The 26,492-nt window shown below is 55.0% G+C and overlaps 4 protein-coding genes across 9 annotated transcripts; 2 read left to right on the top strand and 2 right to left on the bottom strand.

The window, feature by feature from the left end:
* Positions 1–163: 163 nt before the first annotated feature.
* On the top strand, positions 164–8,973 carry TAF6 (TATA-box binding protein associated factor 6). 4 transcript variants are annotated; one of them, XM_057528969.1, is made up of 16 exons: positions 259–320; positions 583–763; positions 4,106–4,321; positions 4,414–4,500; positions 4,627–4,780; positions 4,991–5,047; positions 5,132–5,251; positions 5,480–5,625; positions 5,727–5,804; positions 5,917–6,018; positions 6,125–6,307; positions 6,692–6,766; positions 6,896–7,021; positions 7,573–7,746; positions 8,047–8,244; positions 8,387–8,973. In XM_057528969.1, the coding sequence occupies exons 2-16, from the start codon at positions 728–730 to the stop codon at positions 8,765–8,767; spliced, it is 2,133 nt and encodes a 710-aa protein (XP_057384952.1). In that variant the 5' UTR covers positions 259–320; positions 583–727; the 3' UTR covers positions 8,768–8,973. The 4 variants fall into 4 exon arrangements, with proteins under 4 accessions (XP_057384955.1, XP_057384952.1, XP_057384956.1 ...); XM_057528972.1 differs by lacking the exon at positions 583–763 and having other exon boundaries at positions 164–320; XM_057528973.1 differs by lacking the exons at positions 259–320; positions 583–763 and adding an exon at positions 328–426.
* On the bottom strand, positions 8,899–12,968 carry AP4M1 (adaptor related protein complex 4 subunit mu 1). The gene is made up of 15 exons (XM_057528974.1): positions 12,751–12,968; positions 12,561–12,649; positions 12,081–12,187; positions 11,906–12,002; positions 11,664–11,774; positions 11,495–11,575; positions 11,218–11,280; positions 11,053–11,119; positions 10,896–10,949; positions 10,659–10,765; positions 10,463–10,557; positions 10,088–10,132; positions 9,806–9,856; positions 9,559–9,670; positions 8,899–9,387 (listed from the first exon to the last, which is right to left on the bottom strand). Exons 1-15 carry the CDS (start codon positions 12,806–12,808, stop codon positions 9,163–9,165), a joined length of 1,362 nt encoding a protein of 453 aa, XP_057384957.1. The 5' UTR covers positions 12,809–12,968; the 3' UTR covers positions 8,899–9,162.
* Positions 12,969–13,097: 129 nt separating this feature from the next.
* MCM7 (minichromosome maintenance complex component 7) lies at positions 13,098–20,572 on the top strand. 2 transcript variants are annotated; one of them, XM_007186663.3, is made up of 15 exons: positions 13,098–13,256; positions 14,449–14,528; positions 14,834–14,998; positions 15,170–15,294; positions 15,368–15,548; positions 15,855–15,992; positions 16,282–16,431; positions 16,636–16,750; positions 16,842–16,973; positions 17,193–17,276; positions 17,561–17,954; positions 18,255–18,338; positions 18,953–19,121; positions 19,892–20,001; positions 20,188–20,572. In XM_007186663.3, the coding sequence occupies exons 1-15, from the start codon at positions 13,226–13,228 to the stop codon at positions 20,387–20,389; spliced, it is 2,160 nt and encodes a 719-aa protein (XP_007186725.1). In that variant the 5' UTR covers positions 13,098–13,225; the 3' UTR covers positions 20,390–20,572. The 2 variants fall into 2 exon arrangements, with proteins under 2 accessions (XP_007186725.1, XP_007186726.1); XM_007186664.3 differs by lacking the exon at positions 13,098–13,256 and adding an exon at positions 14,324–14,360.
* Positions 20,573–20,920: 348 nt separating this feature from the next.
* COPS6 (COP9 signalosome subunit 6) lies at positions 20,921–23,622 on the bottom strand. 2 transcript variants are annotated; one of them, XM_057528934.1, is made up of 10 exons: positions 23,522–23,622; positions 23,196–23,321; positions 22,850–22,981; positions 22,441–22,529; positions 22,287–22,349; positions 21,901–21,948; positions 21,710–21,824; positions 21,520–21,612; positions 21,322–21,440; positions 20,921–21,176 (listed from the first exon to the last, which is right to left on the bottom strand). In XM_057528934.1, the coding sequence occupies exons 1-10, from the start codon at positions 23,592–23,594 to the stop codon at positions 21,036–21,038; spliced, it is 999 nt and encodes a 332-aa protein (XP_057384917.1). In that variant the 5' UTR covers positions 23,595–23,622; the 3' UTR covers positions 20,921–21,035. The 2 variants fall into 2 exon arrangements, with proteins under 2 accessions (XP_057384917.1, XP_007186727.2); XM_007186665.2 differs by having other exon boundaries at positions 21,322–21,422.
* Positions 23,623–26,492: the final 2,870 nt, after the last annotated feature.

The following is a 26,492-nucleotide window of genomic DNA, read 5'->3' as shown; positions in this document are numbered from 1 at the left end:
GCGCAAGCGCAGTGCCGGCTCGAAGAGGGCGGGGCTTCGCTGCGGGGCGGGCTTCCCCGCCTGGTTTTGTGGCACCTCCCAAAGGTCCTGGCTGCCGGATAGTGAAGGAATAAACTGAAGTAATTACAGCAAGAGGGTGTGCTCCTTACACGTAGGCACAGAGACAGCATTTTTATATAATTTCAGGCCGTGAGCCTAGGGGGCTTATTCCGGCTCGTGGAAGGGGCAGTGACCTGCTCTCGGTCTCTGCCAGGACCTGTTCCTGGAGGGGGCGGGGCCAACATGGCGCCGAGCGCCGGGTGAGCGGCGCTTTGGCGGCGGTGAGAGGCTTTTCCTGCGTTGGGCGCTCGACTGGCGGGGGCGGGTCTGAGTGGTGCCCGGGACTAGACCCTTTGAAGGGCCCGTGTGGGGTCCCGGAGGAGGACGGTTGGTTGTGTGTCCGTGCACGTGGGGACTGTGCGTGTGCATTGGAGGGATGTTGGGGGGATGAGCTGGGCTCTCTACGCCTTCTTTCTCGCTGTACCCATTGCCTGGGGACCTTAGACCTGCTTCCCTGCTGGGGAAACTGCTACACGGATCTAGGTCAAGTTAATCTTCTGGGAAGCCTTCCTGCCGACTCCACTGATCTGAGGTTTCCTGAGGCCGTGGCGTGTTATTTGACCCTTTACTGGCAGAGGGTACCGCGGGGTATTGAAGGATTAGTAGGAGTTCGCCAGGGAACTGGGACATGACCGCCTCCTGTATACCCGGCTCCAGGCACAGAGTATGTTGAATAAATGTGTTCCCTGCAGATAAGGCTTATAAAAGCGGGGGAGGAGACCTGGGATGGTGTGAGAAGAACTAACTTGTATTTCGCCCCCATCTTCCCGCCCCTCCATCAGGCCCACACCCGCACTCCACACACACTTCGCAGTCAGTTCAAAACACTTTTGACATTAGTCTTCCTAATGCCAGCTTGAAGCGAGCCACTTTCCTTTTGGACACAAAGTAGATTCCAAGCTTGGGCCTATATCTTGTTCATTTGATAACAGTGGTACTGAGGGTTTAGTGAGCACCTAATTCCTAAGCCTTACAGTTCATTCATTTATTCAACAGATATTTATTGAGTATCTAGTGTGTCTCAGGCACCAGTCCGGGGTCTCAGAATACATCAGTGAATGTAACAAAGATCTCTGTCCACACAGTGTGGGAAGGGGAGATGTGGTGGTGATAAACAATAAGAAATAATACAATATATATCAACAGATGTTAAATTCCTTGGGAATTTTTTTTAAAAAGCAGAATGGGGGTGGGGTGCAGTATTAAACAGGGTGATGGGAATAGGCAGCCAGGGAACATCTGGGGAAGAGCATTCCAGGCAGAGGGAATAGAGCAAATGTTTGAACAGCAAGGAGGACAGTGGGGCTGGATCAACGTGGAAGAAGGAAGGAAAGGAGGTCAGAGATGTGATGGGGAGAGAGTAAATCACGGAGGAGCTTGTAGACCATACTAAGGATTTCGAATTTACTCTGTGGCACATTGGGAGCCAGTACAGGGTTTTGAGCAGAGAAATGACCCAATGTGGTTTATTTTTTGACAGAATCACTGTGGTTGCTATGTTGGGAATAGATGTAGGGAGCAAGGATGGAGGCAGGGAGACCTTATCAGGAGGCTATTGAAGTTCCCCAGGGGCTAGATGCTGGGGAGCTGGCCACACAGTGGGAGTGGCGGATCAGGTTGGATCACCTGGTGGATTTGCTGTGAGGGCTCACATAATGAATGAGCGCCTGGATGAATGGCGTTGCTATGAAGATGAGAAAAGCCGAGGCTGGAGCTGGTGGGGTGGGGGTCATCAGGAGTTCAGTTTAGAAGCGATTCTAAGTAGCCAGTTTGATATACAAGTCTGGAGTTAGGAAGAAAGCTCTGGGCTGGGGATATAAATTTGCCATCATCAGCCTATAAGCGACTGAAAGCTGTGAGAATGGTTGAGGTCACCAAGGGAATAAGTATAGCTCATAGCTGTACAAGGACCAAGCCCAGGGCACAGCAACATCAAGCAGACGAGGAGAAGAGGAAGAACCAGCAGAGGAAACGTAGAGAAAGTGGCCAGTGAAGGAGGAGGAAAACCAAGAGAAGGTGGGGTAGCAGTGGTGTCAAGACAGTGTCTCCACAAGGTAGCAGGCAACTATGCCCTGTGCTGCTGAGAGGTCAAGGAAGATGGGGAAGGAGATGGGACTTTGGATTTGACAATGTAGAGTCACAATGACCTTGATGAGTGGTTTCAGGCACCTGATGGAGTCAAAAGCGTGACTAGAGTAGGTTCAAGAGGAATTAGAGATAAGACAGCTCTTTCAGGGAGTTTTGTTGCAAAGAGGAGCCAAAAAAACCCCCAGAGTATCGCTAGTAGAGAAAGTGGGATGAAGAAAAGATGTTTTTTTCTTTTTTAAATTATTTATTTATTTATTTATTTATTTATTTATGGCTGCGTTGGGTCTCCATTGCGGTGCACGGGCTTCTCATTGCAGTGGCTTCTCTTGTTGCGGAGCACGGGCTCTAGGCGTGCAGGCTTCAGTACTTGTGGCACACGGGCTCAGTAGTTGTGGCACGCACGCTCAGTAGTTGTGGCTTGCGGGCTCTAGAGCGCAGGCTCAGTAGTTGTGGCACACGGGCTCAGTAGTTGTGGCTCGCGGGCTCTAGAGCGCAGGCTCAGTAGTTGTGGCGCATGGGCTTAGTTGCTCTGCAGCCTGTGGCATCTTCCCAAACCAGGGCTCGAACCCGTGTCCCCTGCATTGGCAGGCAGATTCTTAACAGTGCCACCAGGGAAGTCCAAGATTTTTTAAAAATTCTTAATTGTGAGATACACATAACATAAAACGTACCATCTTAACCATTTTTAAGTGTACACGTTAGGGGCATTAAGTACATTCACACCCATCACCACCATCCATCTCCAGAATGCTTTTCATGTTGTAAAACAGAAACTGTACCTATTAAACAGTAACTCCCTCTTCTCCCCTTCCCAGCTTCTGGCACCCACCACTCTGCTTTCTGTCTCTATGAATTTGACTACTCGAAGAACGTCATATAATTGGAACCATACAGTATTTATCCTTTTGTGACTGGCTTATTTCACTTAGCACAATGTTCTCAAGGTTTATTTGTGTTGTGGCGTGTGTCAGGATTTCCTTCCTTTTTAAGGCTGAAAAATATCCCATGGTATGGGTGGACCACTGTTTTGTATTTTGAAGATGGGAGAAATAACTGCATTTTGTAGGGCTAATGGGAGTGATCTGGTAGGTCGAGGAATTGACGATGATGCAGGGAGGGTGGGGAATGCTGGAGGGATGCTTGAGTTGGGGAGGGGCATGACCAGAATCTCTACAGTGACAGGGAAGGCAGAGCATGTGGGCGCCGGTGCTGCTCAGTGGGTGGACGTGGTGGTGGGAGCCTGGGGAGGTCTCTTCTCCTGGCCAAAAATCAGGGAGGAGAAGAGGTGTCAGATGAGACAGAGGGAACCTGGGTGCACTGAAATGTAGGACCATCAGGCAGCATTAAGGGCCCGTTTGAAGTTCGTGGCCATGAAAAAAGTGCACATTGGTCAGGATGGTTGTGCATTTTCTCATCACGTTCAATTGTAAGGGCACACAGGCTCAGACAGGGAGAGTTGTTTTTAACCAATGTTGTCTTTTTGTCAAGTGTGAATAATGATGCATGACGGAGCAAGACACATGAAAGCAGGCACATTAACAACCTTAGGGAAAAAAGATACTTTCCACATTTTACAGAGAAGAAACCCAAAGCTGGGAGAATTTAAGTAGCTTGCCCAGTTAACATAGCTAGGTAGTGCTGGGGCTGGGATTTAAACTGAGAGCTGAGATCATTCCACTATACCTCACTTGCACTGTGCCTGGCATAGAATCAGCTCGATAAATTGTGTCGAATTGGGTCCAAGTGCTACCTCCTCCTGTTCAGCCCGTGCTGCTCACGTGGGGATGGGCAAAGGGCACCCCCCGAGCCCCTTCCCTCCTCACCTCTCCACTGTCCTCCCTTTGTTGTGGCCCCTCCTGAACGGACAGCCCCTCTTCTTGGGATGTCACTCTCACGTTTCCTCTCACCCCCCTGCCAGGGTCTCCATCTCTCCGCCCTGGGGCATCTTCCTTTGGGGGAGGGGAGGAGGGGCTCCAGAATGGCTGAGGAGAAGAAGCTGAAGCTGAGCAACACCGTGCTGCCCTCGGAGTCCATGAAGGTGGTGGCCGAGTCCATGGGCATCGCTCAGATTCAGGAGGAGACCTGCCAGCTGCTGACAGATGAGGTCAGCTACCGCATCAAGGAGATTGCACAGGTACCCTGGCCTCCCTGCACTGTATGGAGGGTGCTGCCCAGGCCGCCTTCCTCCCCAGGGTCTCGGGCTGACGTCTGTCCTCCCACCCCTAGGATGCCTTGAAGTTCATGCACATGGGGAAGCGGCAGAAGCTCACCACCAGTGACATTGACTACGCACTGAAGCTAAAGAACGTCGAGGTGATGGGAATGCACAGGACTGAGGGGGCAGGGTACTGAGACCTCCCAGACGGTACATTTGCCTCAGCCAGACCTGCCTGCTTGGGCTCCCTTCTCATCCCAGCGTCTCTCTCTGTCCTGTTGTAGCCACTGTATGGCTTCCACGCTCAGGAGTTCATTCCTTTCCGTTTCGCCTCTGGTGGCGGCCGGGAGCTTTACTTCTACGAGGAGAAGGAGGTTGATCTGAGCGACATCATCAATACCCCTCTGCCCCGGGTGCCCCTGGATGTCTGCCTCAAAGGTTGGGGAAGGGGAGGGGAGAGCAGGGCATGGGGAGGAGGGGAAGGGGGGAAGGAGCAATGCGTATGGGTGTGAGGAAGCACACGGTGAAGGAGCCCTCAGTGTGAGATCCCTGCTGAGGAACAGGAAGGAAAGCACGCATCCCTTAGTGTGGAGGGACTTCCTGATGTCTGCGCTCAGCCGTTCACCTTAACACCTTCCTTCCTTGCAGCTCACTGGCTGAGCATTGAAGGCTGCCAGCCAGCTATTCCAGAGAACCCACCCCCAGGTAACCTCCGTGCCCAGCGTCCAGCACCCACCCCTCTCCCTCCTCCTCCCTTTACATCTCCTGCCTTGACTGCTTTCCCACCAGCTCCCAAAGAGCAGCAGAAGGCTGAGGCCACAGAGCCCCTGAAGTCAGCCAAGCCGGGCCAGGAGGAAGACGGCCCCTTGAAAGGCAAAGGTCAGGGGGCCACTCCAGCTGACGGCAAAGGTCAGTACTGCTGGGCCAGGCCTCTTGCCCCAAAGCCAGATGGTCATTTGTGAAGTGGGTGAGGTCAGGGCAGAGGGCGAGACCTCAGGCCAGGAGCCCCAGAGAGGACCAAGAAGCCCAAGGGAAGCCGGGTCTCCCTGGGTGGGGGAGGTGAGGGTTGAGGTTTGTCTGGTGCTGAGGCCTCCTCTGGAGCTTTCTTTTCTGAACCTGCCTTCCCACTTCACACAGGGAAAGAGAAGAAGGCGCCACCCCTGCTGGAGGGGGCCCCTCTGCGGCTGAAGCCCCGAAGCATCCACGAGCTGTCTGTGGAGCAACAGCTGTACTACAAGGAGATCACAGAAGCCTGTGTGGGCTCGTGTGAGGCCAAGCGAGCGGTGAGGCCCCGCCCCCCCGTCCTGGCTTTACCCCTCGGAGGCCCCCCGCCCCGCCCCCCCCCAGTGTCGGCCCCTCCTCACTCGCTCCCCTCCCCCCACAGGAGGCTCTGCAGAGCATCGCCACGGATCCGGGACTCTACCAGATGCTGCCGCGCTTCAGCACCTTCATCTCAGAGGGGGTGAGAGGACGTGGGAGGGGGGCACCTAGGACGAGGTTCCGGGGTGAGGAGGAGGGAGAGGAGGCTCACCGGAAGGGTCCCGCTGCCCCATCGCTTCCCTCCCCGCAACCAGGTGCGCGTGAACGTGGTGCAGAACAACCTGGCCCTGCTCATCTACCTGATGCGCATGGTGAAGGCGCTGATGGACAACCCTACTCTGTATCTAGAGAAATACGTGAGTGGACCTGCCCGCCCACCTCTCATCCCAGGCTCTGGGGACCCTGCCGCCACCCACAGGAGACCACCTGTCAGAATCAGCTGACTCGAGGCTTCTGCCTTAGGTGCACGAGTTGATCCCAGCCGTGATGACCTGCATCGTGAGCAGACAGCTGTGCCTGCGGCCAGACGTGGACAACCACTGGGCGCTGCGGGACTTTGCCGCCCGCCTGGTGGCCCAGATCTGCAAGCACTTCAGCACGACCACGAACAACATCCAGTCCCGCATCACCAAGACCTTCACCAAGGTGAGCCGCTGCCCATCACTACCCGGGGTTGTCACCAGAACAACGAGAGCTTCACTCAAACCAGTGTGGCCGCAGGAAGTGATGCTGAAAACCAGGGGCAAGAGGGCCGGGGGTGGGCGGGGACTGGGACTTGAGCTGCATCTGTGGTGTCTTTTTTTTTTTCCTAATTGTGTGATTCCATTTACTTAAAGTTCAAAAACCAGAAAAACTAATCTCTGGTGGTAGAGGTCAGAATAGCGGCTGCTTTGGGGAGGAGAGGGTGGCTGGGAAGGAGCTGTCATGTCTTAATGGTTTACAAGGAAAATGTGTGTATGAGAGACTTCGGTCCTTAGTAGTTAGCTTTTCACACCCCTTTGTTTGGGTTTATTTTCCATCCCCTTGCAGAGCTGGGTGGACGAGAAGACCCCGTGGACAACGCGCTACGGCTCCATCGCAGGCCTGGCAGAGCTGGGACACGACGTCAGGCCCCAGCGTGGGGAGCCCCGGGGGAGGGGGGGGATCGTGAGGTCAGGGTGGGCAACGGCCCCCTGACCCGGGAGACCCTGTGGTGACCCCAGGGCCCCGGCTTCTCCCCTTCTCTTCCAACAGGTGATTAAGACTCTGATTCTGCCGCGGCTACAGCAGGAGGGGGAGCGGATCCGCGGGGTCCTGGATGGCCCCGTGCTGAGCAACATCGACCGCATCGGGGCTGACCACGTGCAGAGCCTCCTCCTGGTGATGAAGCCCCACCCCCGCCCTCCCCCACTTCTTCCCGCGGATCCCCCTCTCCACCCCCCACCACACACACACACAAGGACAATGTTTAGCAAACATACAGCATCTTCCATTCATCTACCCCATCTTCGCCTCTTATGTTCAGGGCACACCTCAGAGTCCCATATTGTTTCGTAGCTGGAAAAACTGAGGCACTAAGGGGTTAAGTAAGAAATAAGAGTCTTAACTCTCAGCCTGTGACTTCAAGCCTGCACTGCCCCTGATGCTTCTGCATCACTCTGGCCCATTCTGTGCAAGGCACATGCCCTGTGGACCGGCTGGCCCTTAGATATCACCAGTGTAATTACTCAGCAAGTTCTCCACTCCCACCAGCTGGTGCCCAAGTTCTCTACGAAGAAAAACCACAGCATTCCTTACACACTGATAACCCAGCACAGCCTGGCTTCCAGCAGGAACACACTGAAATAGTGGGTGACCTTTCTCACCCCTTCCCCCGTCACGATTCTCAGAGTCATTGCCCTCCTTCTACCTGGCTGCTCTTCTCTCTGCAGAAACACTGTGCCCCTGTTCTGGCAAAGCTGCGCCCACCGCCTGACAATCAGGATGCCTATCGGGCAGAATTTGGGTCCCTCGGGCCCTTGCTCTGCTCCCACGTTGTCAAGGCCCGGGCCCAGGCTGCTCTGCAGGCTCAGCAGGTCAACAGGACCACTCTGACCATCACCCAGGTCAGTACAGGGTCCGGGGAAGACAGGTGAGCAAGTGGTACGGTGAAATGAAGAAAAACACGGCGGTGGTTCCCATCCGGGCGGGATGCACAGACAGACACCACATACTCGGGCACACACACTGACTTTTGTAAAACACAGGGCCCCCTGAGTCAGCCGTCTTTGGGGGTGTCTAGGCCCCCCTTTGTGATGATGCCCCAAACCCAGTGAGACCCACTGAGGAGCAAGAGGAGCCCTTCTTTCCATAGTTGGTGTTTTTCGTAGATGGTGACATTTTCTTCCTGCTGCTTCTTCCTACAGCCCCGGCCCACGCTGACCCTCTCACAGGCCCCCCAGCCTGGCCCTCGGACCCCTGGCTTGCTGAAGGTCCCTGGCTCCATCGCGCTGCCTGTCCAGACACTGGTGTCCGCTCGAGCTGCTGCCCCGCCTCAGCCTTCCCCTCCCCCAACCAAGTTCATCGTCATGTCATCCTCCTCCAGCGCCTCATCCACCCAGCAGGTACGTGGCGCCGTGTGGGACCAGGGGTGGTGGCGGCTGTGTCACCAGGTCACTGATTATTGGGCTGGAGCAAGGGAAGTACCCCCGGCCTCGGGTGCGGGGAGAGTGCAAGGCAAGCGGCACTGCCTTTCTTCCCGCCCAGGTCCTGTCCCTCAGCACCTCGGCCCCTGGCTCAGGCTCCACCACTACCTCTCCTGTCACCACCACCGTCCCCAGCGTGCAGCCCATCGTCAAGCTGGTCTCCACCGCCACAAGCGCGCCCCCCAGCACTGCCCCCTCTGGTCCCGGCAGTGTCCAGAAGTACATCGTGGTCTCTCTTCCGCCCACAGGGGAGGGCAAAGGAGGCCCCACCTCCCATCCTTCTCCAGCCCCTCCCCCGACCTCAGCCCCCTCCCCGCTTGGGGTCAGCGCCCTATGTGGGGGGAAACCGGAAACTGGGGAGAGCCCCCCTCCCGCTCCAGGGACTCCGAAGGCTAATGGCTCACAGCCCCCCGGATCTGGCTCCCCTCCGCCTGCGCCTTGATGCTGTCACACGTCTGCTGACCTTCTTCTCTCCCCTGTATTCTCTCTCTCTCTCCCTCTCTCTCTCTCTCTCACACACACATACACACACACGCACACACAGACGCTGGGTGGAAGGAAATAGTAGTCAGCTTCCCCCACGTGACTTTCTCTTTCAGTATTGTACAGTCAGTTCCTCAGAATAAAAGCTTGATTTTTAAATTGTGATCCACCTCAGTCCTTCCTGGGTCAGATCCCACTGACGGGCGGTCGGACCCGTGGAGCCCCCCTACTCCCTAGGACTCAGGACTCTTCCAGCCAGAGCCACAGCCACAGGCCAGGATGCTGGGAGAGGAAACATCGTCCTCCTGATGCACAGATCACCTTCTTTGTCACCTCTGTCCTCGTTTGGGAGCCTCAGATCCGAATGACGTAGGCGTCGCTGTGGCTTAGGTGTCGCACCCACTTGTGGGGATTGGCGTTGCCGCATGGTCTGAACGCCAGCCTGAGGAAGCGAACCTGGAGGCCAGAGCATGTATGCCGGGGAAGTTCAAACGAGAGGCTGGCGGGGCCCAGCCCCAGAGGAGGAGCCGAGGTGGAGGGGCCTTGGCCGGGAGGCCCGGGGAGGGCCGGGACGTCCATCTGTGAGGGGCAGAGGCAGGAGGAGGGCGCTGAAGGCCTCAACAGGAAGGAGGGCAGGGGAGCCAAGGGGCCAGGAAGCTGACCGCGCTGACCGACCGCGTTAGGAGGCTATGGGCCAGGGCTGAAAGTGGAGGTGGGAGGAGAGGGCCTTCGAGACTCAGCGGCTGATACCTGGAAAAGGCCTGAGAGCTGAGAGCCTCCCTGTACCCGAGGCAGGTCCCAGCGAAGGGCTCCCTCCCCCAGCTCTGCCTTCTGCTCTGGGCTGCTCAGCTCCTGAGACAGGCTGGAGTCGGGAGAGGAAAGGTGCTGGGGTTAGCCCCTGCCATCCCACAGCTCCCACTCTCCTCCCCCAGTGCCGTCCTGTTGTCCGGAGAAGCTGGTAAACCCACCCGCGGGCCCACGGTGCGTACACGCTCACCTGACCACCCCCCGTGGCAGGGGAAGGTGCAGCCTGACGTTGAGAGCCTGGCTGCAAGGGAAAAAGGAACAGAGTCACAGCCCCAGGAGGTCGTGACGTGTCCCATCTTCATTAATGTCACGACTGGAGCTCTGCACAAGTGCCACCCCACTCCCTTCCCAAACTCTAGAGCCTCTAAATGATTCTGAGGCTGGTGGCCGCACCTGAAGGTGGAAACAGCAGGTACCTTGGCCTTGTCTCCTACCCTACGTAGCTGGACAAGGCTTGGCTACCCCCACTTACCTCTTTGGGGGCAGGTCACATCGTAACTTCAGATAAACCTGGAGTCTGGGTGGAAGGGTACAACACCGTTACTCAGGCCCTACCCTACCGGCATCTCACCATCCCTCACACAGGGCCCCCACGTGTGGCTGTGTGGATTTTGCCCCAAGAAGGAGAGAGAAGGGCTGAAATCCACCCAACTCCACGAGCCATTACATTCACGGAGCTGGGTCCACTTGTGGGGGAAGGTGCCTTTACTAACTCGGAGCCAGCATCACCACCACCACCGAGAGATAAACAGATACGTGTATATACGTGTGCACACACACACACGTACATGCGTACACATGTTGGCTTGGGCTCCAGAGAAGTTCTAGAACAGGGAAACGGTCTCACCTGCCTGAGCCTCGGTCCCAGTGCACGGAGGGAAAGAGCCGGAAGGGGAGCGGGGAGGGGAGGTCATCTGAGAGTTGATACCTCATCACGGTCAGCTGAGACCAGAGCGGAACGGAGGTGAGTTTGGTCTCCTCACACCTGAACTGCCTCCCTTCCCCTCGGTAGGTGGAATGTGCTAGGCCAGCCCGATCCTGACCTCACCCTGAGGTGGCTGCAGGCGGAGGACTCGGTGAGATTCAAACTCATCCAGATGCACCGAGCTGTGAAATGAGACCTCATCCACCCGAATTCCTGGCCCATAACCTGCAAAGAGAGAAAGACCCCTCTCCTAACCGATATTTTGGGAGGGGGTGGGGATCTGTCTCTAACTTCCCTCCATGAAACCTTTGACAGTGACCTCGACCTAGGAGAGAAAGACCCACTTTCTCCTCACCTCTCAGTTCTGACTTCCCCACACAAAACTCTTCCGTCAAGCCGATACGCATCTCTGTCAGAGGAAAGAACAGAAGAAGAAGCTGCCAAATACCCCATACATGCCGCCAAGGAGCCTGTCCCAAACCCCACCCTGGTCCAGCCTGCAGGCTGCTCACCAGAGCCGCTGGGCAGAAAGCTCTTGAGTCGGATCTCTCCCTGCACGTCCACCTTCAGCAGCGAGCCCTGAGAGTGACAGGAGGTCAATGCCCAGACGTGACCTCCCCAACACACTTCCCAAAGGCCGCCTGTCCTCAGCCGCAGGGCTGGGGGCCCAAACTTACGTTAGAGGCTATCAGGACGGACAATCTCTCGACCACATCCAGAAACACTTCATTCTTTTGGCTCTAAGGAAAGAGGGATTTGGGGACTAATCGGCCTGTGTTCTAACGTGGACAGGCAGAAAGGACAGGACAGTGGAGGCTGGAGCCCTGGGGTGGGGACACGGGTAAGGAAAGGGATCATCCACGTCTAGGGGAGGTGGAAAGATATGCTGGGATCTTGGACTCTGGGGGCTGAGAGAAAAATCAGAGGATCTGAACCCATCAATCCCTCCCTCACCTGGTCAGAGCGGCTGGACAGCACCGGGCGGCCGGCTGCACTGCTGGGGGCCACTTTGCTCTGTTGTGTCTCAGCCCCGAACTGGAAATCATCCAAAGCAATCAATCCTCACGTATGACACTTCCCACTAACCCTCCTCAATCCTGGCCTCATCTGTCCCTGGACTGACCAAGCCAACGCTGCTGAGGTCAAAGAGGCTGAAGGGTTTGCTGACCACGGCCTCCGTCTGGATGAAGTTCCTCAGCATCTCCGTGGATGTGGTCTGTACATAGCCATAGTCCTATGGGCAGAGGAAGGGCAGTCTTTGGATGGTCAGGGGGGGAAGGGGTGAAAATGAATGGACTCAGCCTCCCAACCATGGGATGCATCTTCAGGGAACGGGGGACAGGGAGGGACATCCTTGGGCCTCACCAGCACTTCATCCAGAAGTTCGTAGACCAGAGCCACGTTGCGGGAGATGGTCCCCTCACCCAGGGAGCCACAGTAATCACCCAGGAGCGTGGCTAGCCTGCAGAACAGGACAGAGTGTGCATACCCTCCTCCTCTCTGACCCCCACGCCCGGGTGCCCAGCCCCGCCCTCCTCACCGGGAGAGCAGCTCTAGGAGGCTGAAGGGAGAAATGTTTTCTGAAGTCGTGGCCACCAAATAGAGACCGCTGTGTCTGATGTGAATAAAATGACGGTCATCGTGGTGCTGAGGCAGAGGCAAGGGGAAAAAGCATTAGCAAGAAAGAGTTGTGATTCCTGGCCCATGAGACCTGGGCTGGTATCCTGATTCCTCTACTTACTAGCAGCGTGACTTGTGCCACATACGAAACCTCCCCAGGGCCCAGCTTCCTAATGTGTAAATGGAGTTAATATAGTACCTACTCCAGAGTGGCTGAGGATTGAGACGTGCGGGGAGCTGTGCCTGGTGCATTGTGAGCGCTCAATAAACTTCCATTAATATTATTTAGAGGAATGTACCCCCCAACTGGAAGCTCTCAAGGAAACAGCCCTGGGAGGAGGCGCCCCCCACCCAGACCCACCAAGCGCATCCCCTCCACCCCACCCCCGCCAGTGGTTACCATGACAACCGGAGACTCGTCTCCAGGCAGTCCCGTCAGCTTCCGGTAGAAGAGCTCGGCCACATCCCGGCCGCCGCTGTCTCCGCGGACTGACAGGGTGGAAGGACAGCTAAGGAGTTGGCGACACTGGCTGGCTGGGGGGCACTAGTCCCACCCAGCCCCTCCCCCCCGCCCCGCTGGCCAAGGATACAGTCCTTGTAGATGAGCGGGTCCCCCTTGGAGGACAGAATGAAGAACTGGGAAATCATGGCCGTTCTGGAGAGCAGACCAGGAGACAGCGAAAGTTGGGCCTGCCCCGCCCTGCGGCCCCGGAACAAAAGGACGCGAGTGGGCTGGCCCTTTAAGAGCGATTCTCCTTCGACCGCGGGAAACCCGGCGCCCGCCCAAGCCTCGCCCAGCCTTTCCCTCCTGACCCCCGCGCCGCTCCCCCGTCACTCAGCCCAGGTTCGCCCGCTGATTGGTCGTGGCAGGGGCCCGTGGCGAGTGGGAGGGGCGGAGGGCATCTTCTCCGATTGGCTCGCACTCAGCGGCGCTGGTCACGTGGGGAGCGACGTTTCGCGCCAATTTCGGTTGGTCGGCCGCAGTCCGCCGCGCGGACGTTTTTAGCTGTCCGGGGAGTGGGAGCTCAGAGCCCGCCAACTGCTGCCGCACAGCCCTCGGCAGCAATGGCACTTAAGGACTACGCGCTCGAGAAAGGTGAGGGTCTGCAAGTGTGGGAGGGGCGTCCTGCGCGGGAAGTTTCCTGGTCAACACCTGTTTGGGTGAGCTGGGGTCCCGGGGGGCCGGGTTCGGCGCGCGAGGCCCGAGGCAGGGTCGGGAGGTGGCGGGTTAGAGGCACACGGTGCCTGGGATGCGCACGGGGCGCCGAGGTCGGGGGAACGCTGGTAACCGCGTACGGGAAAGAAGTAGGGGTCGTGGTGGGTGGGCGGGCACCCCGGCTCTAAGTTCCAGAAGGACGGGTCGCGCCAAGGGGAGACTAGGACCTCAGGGGACCCTGTCAAAGGTTCAGGGTCGGCCACCCCCAGTCCCACTTCCCTCCGCGCTCTTAGGCGCTCGGAGCGCCCGAGACGCGCCGAAGCCCGGGGGGCGGGCAGGCCGGCCGCTGCGCTCCGGGATTGGCCGCGTTAGGCCCACCTCCAAGCGGAAGTGAAGGCGGGCGGAAGTTGCGCGACGCCGCTGGAAGGAGTGTCGTGTGTAAACAGTGTCCTTCCGCGCGGTGGCCTCGGAGAGAGCTGCTGAGGGTGGGGGCCTGCCTGGAATTGGGGTGCTTATCAGAGGCAGAGGGAGGAAGTGGTGAGGTGGGACGGTGTGGCCCTTGACGAGCCGGCCAATCGCCGGACGGGCTCCCGTCCTGGGCGGAGGAATCCCGGGCTGTGAGGCGGCGGCATCTGGGCCCATGTGCTTCTTTGTTTACTAAGAGCGGAAGCCGTGGCGGGAGAGGGGGTGGGGCGGAGGACGGGCCTGGTGGCGGAGAGCCCAGTGAGAGCAGCGATTTAGGGGATCGAAAGAAAAGGAGAATAAAACGCGTAGAAGAAACGCTGAGAAACTTGAGACCTGAGTGTGTTGCCGGCTGTGGGAGGCCCTTAGGAAACGGTACTGAGATTTCTAACTAAGGCAGAGAGTGGAATTCCTCTGCGGGGAGTATATTGGTTAATACTCTAAACTGCCCGGGGCCACTTTTTCTTCCCTAGGCCAAAACAGGCTTGTGAAAAAGAGTTCTGCCCTGTTTGGGGAGAATTAGGTAGGCTTATTTGAATGTTGTTTCGATTGATGAGTTCATCGATCTCATTTTAAATGGAGGTGAGTTTCTTAGGTTTCTCTCAGACGGGTTTTGCAGTAAGGTATCTGAAGAAAGGTTGATTCTCACGGTTTTACGCTTTCTTTATAGAAAAGGTGAAGAAGTTCCTACAAGAGTTTTACCAGGATGATGAATTTGGCAAGAAGCAGTTCAAGTATGGGAACCAGTTGGTAAGTTTAAGGTTGGGTAGAGGGAATGGGGCGGTGACTTCAGCTATAAGAGCTGTTAGCAAATGCATTTTTCTGTAAGTAACAAGTTTAGCACCGTACCTGATACCTGTGTATCACTAGACTCACAATAATTAAGGTATTTTCAGGAGTTAGGGGGGCTGAGTAATGAGTCTTGTTTTGTCTCACACTGCTGTTTCTCCCACGTGGGGCCTGGGACCTGTGTGCTGAGCTTGTGGTGACATATTTTTGCTTGTCAACACTGGTAAGGTAAATTTGGCCCCGTGGCTATCTCCTCCCCACCCCAGGTTCGATTGGCTCATCGGGAGCAAGTGGCAGTGTACATAGACCTAGATGATGTAGCTGAGGATGACCCTGAGCTGGTGGATTCAATTTGTGAGAACACCAAGCGCTATGCCAGGCTCTTCGCTGATGCTGTACAAGAGCTGCTGCCTCAGTACAAGGAGAGGGAGGTGAGAAAAATGCAGGGCATGGACCTTAGGTTTTTTTCGAGAAGGTTCTTGGGGGCAGAAAGCTGGCTTTCCAAGCTGGCAGAAAGGGGGCGGTGATTTCTGCCTGGCCCCCTTTATGCGCTCTCCTTTCACCATCCTGATTTTTTCCTATTTTCCTTTCTTTTCCTTTAGGTGGTAAATAAAGATGTTCTGGACGTTTACATTGAGCACCGGTTGATGATGGAGCAGCGGAGCCGGGACCCAGGGGCAGCCCGGAGCCCCCAGAACCAGTATCCTCCTGAACTCATGCGCAGATTGTGAGTGGTCTCGGTGGGGAAGGGTGTGGGGTTTGATCCCCAGAGCCTTGCTAACGACGATTTTTTCCCTCAGTGAGCTGTATTTTCAAGGCCCCAGTAGTAACAAGCCTCGTGTGATCCGGGAAGTACGGGCTGACTCTGTGGGGAAATTGGTAACGGTGCGTGGAATTGTCACTCGCGTCTCTGAAGTCAAACCCAGGATGGTGGTGGCCACTTACACTTGTGACCAGTGTGGGGCAGAGACCTATCAGCCGGTATGTATGGAGCAGTGAACAGTGGTTTTTGTAAGAATTAATTTTGTCTGCTGATGTTCACTTGTTATTTTCTCTGATTATTGTAAAACATGCTGGTGTGTTCACTTTTCATCTTCTTTCTAGCGTGGAATGGTCCTTCTATACATTCTGTGTTTTTTGTGTCTGTTGATATCCACCAGGAATAACTTAAGACATTCTCGAAAGTTCCATGGGTTTTGCGACAAAGAGGAATGTGATTCAAGTGACTGACTCTGAGGGGCTCCTTTCCTTATGATTTCCTTTGGTGCTTCCTTTTTTGCATCCTAGATCCAGTCTCCCACTTTCATGCCTCTGATCATGTGCCCGAGCCAGGAGTGCCAGACCAACCGCTCAGGAGGGCGGCTGTATCTACAGACACGTGGCTCCAAGTTCATCAAATTCCAGGAGATAAAGATGCAAGAACATGTGAGTTTGGGGTGTGTGGTCCAGGACCCAGGGAAGGTGGAGCTTGGGAGTCCACTGGAGTAGAAGGAAGAAAGCAGAACAAGAGAGAGAGGAGGTGAGGCAGAGAAGTCATCAAGAGCAGCAGGGAGGTTTAACTGGAACTTGCTGATTGAGTTGGGAAGAGGTAAAGGAGAGCTCAGCGTCCCTCCTGTCGGCTTCTGTGAGGCTGAGTAGGCCAGGAAGCGGTAGAGCAGCGTGCCTGGGGAGGGGAGGTTAGTCCTTGGAGGCCTCACGTACCCTTCTCCCCCAGAGCGACCAAGTGCCCGTGGGAAATATCCCTCGCAGCATCACGGTGCTGGTAGAAGGAGAGAACACAAGGATTGCCCAGCCCGGGGACCACGTCAGCGTCACCGGTATCTTCTTGCCAGTCCTGCGCGCTGGGTTCCGACAGATGGTCCAGGTGAGAAAGGGAGTTTAAAATGAGGAGGTGGTTTTCCCTATTTCTTCTCATCCCCTAATTCTTATCCAGCCCCACAGAGAAAAGTGTCAATAGCAGAACACCAAGCAAAGCAGAACGAAAGGTTTTGTCAGGAACTCCTGAGGGAATCACGTGGATGGGCAGGTTAAAGAACTTCATTTATACCCTGGCATCTTCCTGCCCAAGGGTTTACTGTCGGAAACTTACCTGGAAGCCCATCGGATTGTGAAGATGAGTAAGAGTGAGGATGACGAGTCGGGGGCAGGAGAACTGAGCAGGGAGGAACTGAGGCAGATTGCAGGTGAGGGGTCAGGGGAAGCACTGGGAGTGTGAGTTTCATCCTAGCACCTTTTATCCCCCGGAGAACACTCTTACTTTTCCCTTTCCCACAGAGGAGGATTTCTATGAAAAGCTGGCAGCCTCCATCGCCCCAGAGATCTACGGGCACGAAGACGTGAAGAAGGCGCTGCTGCTCCTGCTGGTGGGAGGGGTGGACCAGTCTCCTCGAGGCATGAAGATCAGGGGTGAGTGCAGCGTTCAGGAAGAAAGGATGGGTGACCAGGGCCAGTGTCCCATAGGTCACAGAATAAAAGAGCAGGCGTCTTGGCTTCATGGGCACGGGGTGGGATTAAAAGAAATGGTGCTGGGCATGATGGGGGCAGATCTCGAAAGCACTTTTCTCTGCGTTTGGACAACTTGCATTGAAGGAATAGTCATTCAGGGGCTTCCTTCCCTTCCTCCAGGCAACATCAACATCTGCCTGATGGGGGATCCTGGTGTGGCCAAGTCTCAGCTCCTGTCTTACATTGACCGCCTGGCCCCCCGCAGTGAGTAGTCAGACCCTGGGAGAGGCAAACTGAGGACAGGAGTAGGACCACCACGCTTCTGTGTGTGTCCTCTTCTGGGAGCGTTGGGGAATGGAGATTGGGTCAGCGCCACCACCCACAGCCCTGCAGCTGCCTCGGGAAGGCCTGGCTGGGTCAGAGCAGTTCAGTACAGGCCTTGCCTCACTAGCCCTGTTTCTTCTGTCCTTTGCCCCGTTGTTGCTCCCTTGTTCTCTTCGCTTTTCCTAAACACGTCTATTTTCTTTCTCCCTGGCCCTTTTGTTCAGGCCAGTACACGACAGGCCGCGGCTCCTCCGGAGTGGGGCTCACAGCAGCTGTGCTGAGAGACTCCATGAGTGGAGAGCTGACCTTGGAGGGTGGCGCCCTCGTGCTGGCTGACCAGGGTGTGTGCTGCATTGACGAGTTTGACAAGATGGCAGAGGCTGACCGCACGGCCATCCACGAGGTCATGGAGCAGCAAACCATCTCCATCGCCAAGGCAGGCATTCTCACAACGCTCAATGCCCGCTGCTCCATCCTGGCTGCCGCCAACCCTGCCTACGGGCGCTACAACCCTCGCCGCAGCCTGGAGCAGAACATACAGCTTCCTGCTGCGCTGCTCTCCCGATTTGACCTCCTCTGGCTGATCCAGGACCGGCCCGACCGAGACAATGACCTGAGGTGAATGCAGCTCAGCACTCAAGGAAGACACCCCTTAGTAACAATCTCTGGAGAGGGAGGAGAAATTAGAAAACTCTTCATTGTCTGCTCATGGAAACTCCAGAACCTTTCCTTCATACAGCAGGGGCTGGTCGACAGTTGTTAAGAGTGGGTCAGGGTTGAAATGTTGATGGTCTTTTAATGGGAAAGTTTGTCCCTGCCAGGCTTTGAGGTGGAGAGCTGAGGGGCCAAGATGTAGAGTTCGGGTGTGACGTGTAGCACCAAAGAGACAGGGTTCCTACTTGCCTCCCTTCTTCCCAGGTTGGCCCAGCACATCACCTATGTGCACCAGCACAGCCGGCAGCCCCCCGCCCAGTTTGAACCTTTGGACATGAAGCTTATGAGGTAGGAGAGCTGGGCGAGGACTGGTGTACTTGTCCCGGTGCCATGGGTGGCAATGTCTTGGCCTGGGTGTGCGTCTCTTGAAAAGCTTTCACTCCTCCTCCACCATATGTCCTGGGTCTGAGAACAGTGAGTCTAGGTCCCCCCAGCCTGGCCATGGGAGACCATGACGCAGAACCTGCCTTTCATGCTACCTCTACCACCTGCCCATCTCAGGGTTGAGACAGGTTCAGATTTTTGGCAAAGCTGCATCCTGCTGCACGGATACTTGATAGCACTATTCTCTCCATGGAGTCTGTCCAGGGGCTCCCAGGGGTTCCTCAAGTTTTTCTTCCTTTTACCTATTCTCTTGAAGTTAACAAAACCGTCATATGGGTTTGTCATATTCATGCAAAGGCCATTTTCCTAAAAATTTGGGAATAACTTGAAATGCAGCATTTGGAGAAATCCATCAGTGATATTTAAGCAAGCAAATACTCATCTCCTGACTTTGTTTTTCCTACTTAAAAGTACCCCCCCCAGCCCCGCCGCCAAAGTCTTCTTAAATGGAAAACTCTTAATGCAGAAAAAACATACTCTTTGCCCCCCCCCCCCCCCCCGCTCCTGCTTTCCTACAGACGTTACATAGCTACGTGCCGGGAGAAGCAGCCCACGGTGCCGGAGTCTCTGGCCGACTACATCACAGCAGCGTACGTGGAGATGAGGCGAGAGGCTTGGGCCAGTAAGGACGCCACCTATACTTCCGCCCGGACTCTGCTGGCTATCCTGCGTCTGTCCACTGCTCTGGTGAGTGCCAGCCTGTCCTGCTGGAGGGTGGTCCGCTTGGGCTCTCCTGGGCAGCCTGCCTTGACGTGGCCCCTCTCTCGCTGCCCCCCCTCCGCTCAGGCCCTGCCGGGGCTAAAGTGCTGACAGTGCAGATAGTGGTCCTGTCCGTGCTACCGCACTGTGGGTACTTGCTGCCCCAGCAGGGCGCGCCCAGCGTCCGTGGAGGGAAGGGCCTTCTCCCTGCTGCCCCAACCTCACCGAGGGGGTGGGTGGGTTAACTGCACTCCCTGTGTCCTAGATCCTGTGCTAGGAACCTTCATTTCTGTCCTCACATCTTGGACCTTAGTCCTGGGGGCTCCAAAGTGCTGTTCGTGCAGGTAGTGTGATTACCTGACCTACTGCTGAGCTAGCACTTCCCGAGCCCCAGGGACACTACCTCTCTGCCAGTTGCTTTCTTGGCTGAGCTCCCCAAGCTCCATCTGTCGTGGTGGGGAGCCCAGTGGAGTTCAGAAGGGTCTGGTCTCCCTCACAGGACAGCTGAACACCGGGACTGGCCAGTGTTGAGAGGCGGAGACTTGGGCAATTGCTGGACGCTGCCCTGGGCATTGCACTTGTCTCGGTCTGACAGTGCCGGCCCCACACTGCGGATGCTTGGCGGGAGGGGAGGGGCCTCTACTCCTTTGTGAGTAGGAACACATGGGTTGCCCAACCTTAGAGCTGGGGGCGGGGGGGTCCCTGACTTTGTTCCACGCCCCTCCTCCTGTTCCCATCTCTCCCTGCCTTCCCCTTAGGCACGTCTGCGAATGGTGGACACTGTGGAGAAGGAGGATGTGAATGAAGCCATACGGCTAATGGAGATGTCCAAGGACTCACTTCTGGGTGACAAGGGGCAAACAGCCAGGTGAGTGGCTTAGTGAAGGATGTCAGGAGTCACCTTGACCTTCTTGAGCAGAAAACTTATCCTGTGGCTTCTGTGTCCCTGTGTCTGTGATGTTGGCCTCAGAATTCTAACCCTGACCACTGCTGTTCTGTTGGTACTGGGTGTTGTTGTACCCTGACCTTGCACACCCATGCTTGTTTCCTCCAGGACCCAGAGACCAGCAGATGTGATATTTGCCACTGTCCGTGAGTTGGTCTCAGAGGGCCGAAGTGTCCGGTTTTCCGAGGCGGAGCAGCGCTGTGTATCTCGCGGCTTCACGCCTGCTCAGTTCCAGGCGGCCCTAGATGAGTATGAGGAGCTGAACGTGTGGCAGGTCAACACTGCCCGGACACGCATCACTTTTGTGTGATTCCAGTCGCTTGAGACGCTGGTATCTACTCTGCATATCGTCCTAATCCCCCTTCCTTTAAAGATCTGGAGATGCCCTTGAGGGGAAAGGAGGATCCCCTCTTTTTCCCAAGCTGCACTTGTATTACTCATTCTTTTTGCTAATAAAGTGTTTGTAGATTTGCTGCCTTCTGTTAAAACAGGGTATTTTGAGTTTTCTAGATTTCTATCTATCTATCTATCATCTTTTCCCTTTACGCTTGTCTTATTCCAGCCACTCATAAGTCTACTCAGGGGAGTTCCTGCTCTGCCTGCCAGGCACTGATGGCAGAGACTGCACTGGGTCTCCACTCCCATCCCCACTCCAGTTTACAGTCTCAGAGTATGGACACGAGTACCTCTGCCTTCTGGGGTTCAGGCATGCACCTCCCTGTGGTAAACAGTGCTGCAGTAACTGAGAAACGCCTTCCCCTCGGCCAGCCACCGAGCCCGTAGGATCAAGGCTTTAAGATCCAAGAGTGTGGCACCTAACAGAGAGGACAGAGCCACTAGAAGGGGTGCGGAGGGGCTGCTCCCCTTTTATTAGCAACAGGTTTCTCTAAACGGAGTGTAGCGCCCTCCTCTCGACAGCTGTCCGACCCCTGTGCTGCATCCTTTCAAGTATCCTCTCAGAAGAAGAGCCCCCGCATCCGCCTGCCAATGCCTTGTCGGTCATAGAGGACGTTGAACTTGTTCACGAACTGGTTCATGGTGTTGCATGTCTTGGTGATGGTGCCAAGGTAGGCCATGAGCCCCACGTCATTGCATTGCTGCGAGGGAACAGAAAGAGCCAGTTCCCCGGGGCTCTGGGTCCCCCGCCGCATGCCCAGGGAACAGCCAGGTCCCAGGTCCCAGGTCCTGCGTGCAGAAATGACGGCGCGAGCCCCACCTCCCTGTCCTGGGCTTTACACTCACATCGTAAAAGTCTGTCTTGAACTTGTCTGTGCTGAGCACTGGGAGGCAATGACACAGAGCATAGGCCTCACGCAGGATCTCGTGGTTAAAGGGGACCTCTCCTAAAGGCACAACAGAGGCTGCGTTAGCGTGGATGCTGTCGCTTCCCCAGGAGGGAGAGGAAAAGGGGTTCAAGTGCCAGGGAGACACCTGTCCTACCTGCTTCGGAGGCCTTGACGTACTCCAAGATGAGCTTGACGCGGCTGTGCAGCATCTTGATGGCGCTGTGCTGTGCGATCAGGTGTTCGGCCACTGCAGGGGGGCAAGCACAGGCCAAGGTGGAGAAGGAGTGGGGCCACACCTTCTACCCCCCCCCCCCCACTTACGAAGCCCCTGCAGCCTCCCTTACCAGTGGAGTTCTCTCCACTGCCTGTTGCTGTCATTCGTGCCACGTGGTCCACACCAATGCGTTCAGCTTCCTCTGTGGCCAGAGTGTAAGTCAGCTCAGCAAACAGCATTGTGGCCTACAGGGCACACACAGTCAAAAGGAGGAAACGCCAGGAGCAGAATCTGAGGGTTGAAGGGCAGGGCATTACCTACCTCTCCATTGATTATATCTATGACAGACTCAAAAACGCTGACGGGAAGCTGTAAAGAAGAGATGGGAGAACAGCTCTTACATCAAACACACCTGAACCTATATATTAAGTGCCAAAAACTTGGGCCTTGGCCCTTTCACATTACATTTTCTCATCTAATCTTCCCAAGGACCTAGTGAAGTAGGAATTACCCCATTTTACACAACGGGGAAAATGCACTTTAGAGGTTAAATGACTAACCCAAAGTCTCACAGTTGGTAAACTGCAAAAGAGAGATTCAATTCAGTAAAGATGTCATACAGTTTAAGATAGCAGGGGATGAGAATGAAAGATGGCCATAGCGATGGACAAGCAGGACAAAGTGGGCACGGGGTCAGTTTTACTCACATCTGTGTGCTTGGTCATAGGGTTCAACTTAAGAAACAGAGGGCTCTCAATTATCTCGCACACCTGGAAGAGGGGGAGGATGCACACGAGTGTCAGGGCCCATCTTCCCCTCCCCCTCTAGTCTCTGCCCCAGCATGCACAAGTGTGTGTATACCTGCTTATGGACGTGGATGTCGGAGGGGTCAGGCGGCCCCCCTGTGGTGTACCAACCGAGGAACTCCAGCTCCTTGAATACCTGTTTAACTGCAGAGGAAGGGGCCAGAGTATTTCTTTAAACCATCCTTCCTTAATTTGAAGCTCCTGGTGTATTTTTACTAGCTTCTCCTCTCCCCATGCTGGCTCAATTTAGAATAATTAATCTCAGTCTTCTCTCACTCCTTACCTTCTTTGCAGGGAATAACTGAATGTGTCCTTTTTCTAAGGTCTCTTCAGCTACTCTCTCTTCACTTTTCCTCTGTTCTCGTCCTATCCTGTTTATTTTTTTTCCCAACCCTCTCCATCTTCCCCACTCTGCTTTTTTTCCCCACTCCCACTCCTCTTCCCCACGTCTATTCCCCTCTCACACTGCTCCTCCTTGGTGTAATAATATTCCTTGTCAATGATAATCTTCTCTTCCACGGTGTGGGACAGCAGCTCAAAGGAGTTCATCACCTCGATATTTCGGCCCTCCTGCTTCCCGATCAGAGCCCCAATCACTGGATGAGAGAAGGACACATAAGAGGTGAGGGTAAGGAAACCCCAAACTTCCCTAATCATTATAGCTTGAGGGTCTGAGGTCAGTGTGAACCAAATATTAGGGAAACGGTGATCTGCGGAGGAGGAATTGGCTTCAGTAAAGGAAGGGGAAAGACCACCATTTGGGGGAGGTGACCAAGGAGAGGAGGCTGGAGAATTACGCCGAACACTCACCCTGCATAGGCCGCCCCTCCTGCGAGCGCATGCGAATCCAATGATCTGAGATGTTGAGAATGACGAGGGGATGAAGAGCGACTGAAACGCTGCCAGTCACTCCGGAGGCCATCACGCTGGGCACGACTAAGGGAAGAGGAAGAGGGGGTGAGAGTCCTCCCGGGAGACGGGAGTGGGAGACGGCAGAGTCGGGCCATACATCCCTCCCGCAAGTTAACCCAGGAAGCTCGCTTTTGACCCGCCCCCCGACTTCTCCCGGGAGTCCAGGACGGCCTTGATGTGCCCCCAAGTAAGTCTCCAGAAGCTGCTCCCGCTCGGCCCATTACCTGCTGCATCCACCTCCATCCCGCTGCTCCCTCCGGTCCCGTTCGCCGCAGGCGCCGCCGCCGCCGCCGCCATTTCCCCCGCGCCCGCCAGCGTCGGCCCCGCCCCCTCCCTCCCTCCCTCCATCCCACCCTCCCTCCCTCCCTCCCGGCTTCCGTAGGCAGAGGCGCATGCGCAGTGTCGCCGTGGCGCGCGCACGCCCCGAACCTGGGCTGCCCCGGCTGTATTTGCCTAGCCTCGGTGGGTGGCGCGGGCGGCCCTGGGGTGGGGAGAGCCGGCAGGTTTTCGTAGCCCCTCTAGCCTTCAGCTGACCTTGAACAAATTACCTAACCACACCCTGATCGTCCTCGTCAGTAAAAGTGGGATTAGACTACCTAGTTCCTAAGGCTGTTGCAGAATGAATGAAACGTCCCGTTGCTGCCCTCAGAATAAAACCCAAACCTCTAACCACGGCCTGCAAAGCCCTGCAAAGCCCTGCAAGATCCAGCCCCTGCTGCCAGTCACTCCGGAGGCCATCACGCTGGGCACGACTAAGGGAAGAGGAAGAGGGGGTGAGAGTCGGCCCTGGCCTCTGCTTTTCTGCTTCTCGGTCCCCGTGCTTCAGCCACACCGGCCCTCACGTCTGTTCCTTTCACACGCCTCACTCACCCCCACTTAAGGGCCTTCTGTCGCCTTCATCACTGTAACCCCTGTGACCAAAACTGTACCTGACACATGGGCACCTAAATGATTTTTGAGTGAATGCTTTGGCGGTGGCGCCTGGTATTGAGAGGCTCCATCCACACATCCTATCTTTCCTCCTCCTGTATTACCTAGGGCACTAGGAACACCCCCTAGTGTTCTCTAACCTCTTCCAACCTCCCTCTACCCTCCATCTCCATCATTCTTTCCAAACTCACCTCTGGCAAACCTGGCCTACTCCAGCCCTCTCCCCAACCCTGTACCCAAGCAAGCTGTGTACACTGCGTTTACTCCATCTTGTTGCCCCTACAGTTTCGCTGGCTCTTTTAGTGTGCGTCTGCACTGAACCCAAAGTGTTAGCTCTCAGAGAACAGGTGGAGCCTACTCGTGCCCAGAACCAGCAGGTCCCAGGAGATGTTTTCTGGTGATGATGGTGCCTTCTGTGAATTAAGCAGTCTTTCCTAAATGGAGCCTGAGTGAAGGGAAGTTAAAGGGCAAGCAGCCCTCAAAGGAAGGGGCCTGAGAAATCCTGCAGGGAGAGACGTCTTCTGGCCAAAGGAAAGTTAAGAGTTTCTCTCGTTTTAATCCCCAGCAAGTGAAAAACCTCCCCGTCAACTGAGAGGGTTATGGGAAAACCTCACTTCTCTATATATGCCTCACTTCTCTTAGGAAAAGTGAGGTCAGAAACATGTATCTCTTAAATAATAGGCAGCTTCTGAGGACTGTAATGCTTCTCAGCTAGATTGAAGACTCAAAAAAAAAAAATTCTGGTGTTGAAGTTGCTAGTTTGCATTGCTGTTTCAATCATTAGAGAATTCCTTTGTCTTTTTGTTGTTTCAAATGCTTTTGAAACATTGTTCAGATAACTATACAACACATAAAACAGTGGTTATTGTGAAATTTAAAGATGACTTGGAAATTGAATCAGTTGTTTATACATGCTTTGGAAGTAAGCTCAACTGAGCATTTCTTTTTTTTTTTTTTTTTTAATTTATTTATTTATTTATTTATTTATGGCTGTGTTGGGTCTTCGTTTCTGTGCGAGGGCCTTCTCTAGTTGCGGCAAGTGGGGGCCACTCTTCATCGCGGTGCGCGGGCCTCTCACTATTGCGGCCTCTCTTGTTGTGGAGCACAGGCTCCAGACGCACAGGCTCAGCAATTGTGGCTCACGGGCCTAGTCGCTCTGCGGCATGTGGGATCTTCCCAGACCAGGGCTCGAACCCGTGTTCCCTGCACCGGCAGGCAGACTCTCAACCACTGCGCCACCAGGGAAGCCCGAGCATTTCTTTAAAGTGCATTGTATTTTAAAAAACTACCATCAGGGACTTCCCTGGTGGCGCAGTGGTTAAGAATCCACCTGCGAATGCAGGGGACACGGGTTTGATCCCTGATCCAGGAAGATCCCACATGCCGCGGAGCAACTAAGCCCCTGCACCACAACTACTGAGCCGGTGCGCCTCGAGAGCCTGTGCTCTGCAACAAGCGAAGCCACCGCAATGAGACGCCTGCGCACCACGACGAAGAGTAGCCCCAACTAGAGAAAGCCCGCGCGCAGCAACGAAGACCCAACACAGCCAAAAATATAAATTAAAAAAACCCAAAAAACTACCATCAAAACCTCAGGTTGAAATGATGGTGTTAAAGCAGCTATCCCACTGTTCTTTTTCTCCCTTCCAACAAAACTAAACATACTGTACCACTTTGTTGTTTTGTTAACTTTTCCTTCCACAGAGTGGAGGTGACTGGGCTGGTGGGGAAGAGAGCAGAGGATCTGCTCAGAGAGCCTGCAAAGGAGGCACATGTGTGAAAGCTGCTAAGAGAGTACAACTTTATTTTTTAACTTTTTTTTTTTTTTTGGCAGCGCTAAGCAGCTTGTGGGATCTCAGTTCCCCAACCAGGGATTGAACCCGGGGCCCCGGCAGTGAAAGCGCAGAGTCCTAACCAGTGGACCACCAGGGAATTCCCGAGAGTACATCTTAAAAGTTCTCATCACAAGAAAAAGTAACTATGGATGGTGGTGGATGTCACATCCCAGTAACTATGGCTTCTCCTTTTCTGCAGTTATCCCCTATTTCCAGACCTTTTGTTCAGAAGGGTCAGGTGTGAGTGACAAGGCATTTTTACAAAATTTACAAAGACCCATTACTCTGGCCACCGTGGCACATGTATTTGTTTCCCATCGTTGCTGAAATAAATTACCACAGACTTCGTGGCTTAAAACATCACACATTTATTGTCTTACAGTTCTGGGGGTCAGAGGTCTGAAATAGTTTCCACTGATCTGAAACCAAA

The sequence above is a fragment of the Balaenoptera acutorostrata genome, chromosome 15, assembly GCF_949987535.1.
Source record: "Balaenoptera acutorostrata chromosome 15, mBalAcu1.1, whole genome shotgun sequence".
Classification (NCBI taxonomy): domain Eukaryota; kingdom Metazoa; phylum Chordata; class Mammalia; order Artiodactyla; family Balaenopteridae; genus Balaenoptera; species Balaenoptera acutorostrata.
This window is presented reverse-complemented; position numbering and strand designations above follow the sequence as displayed.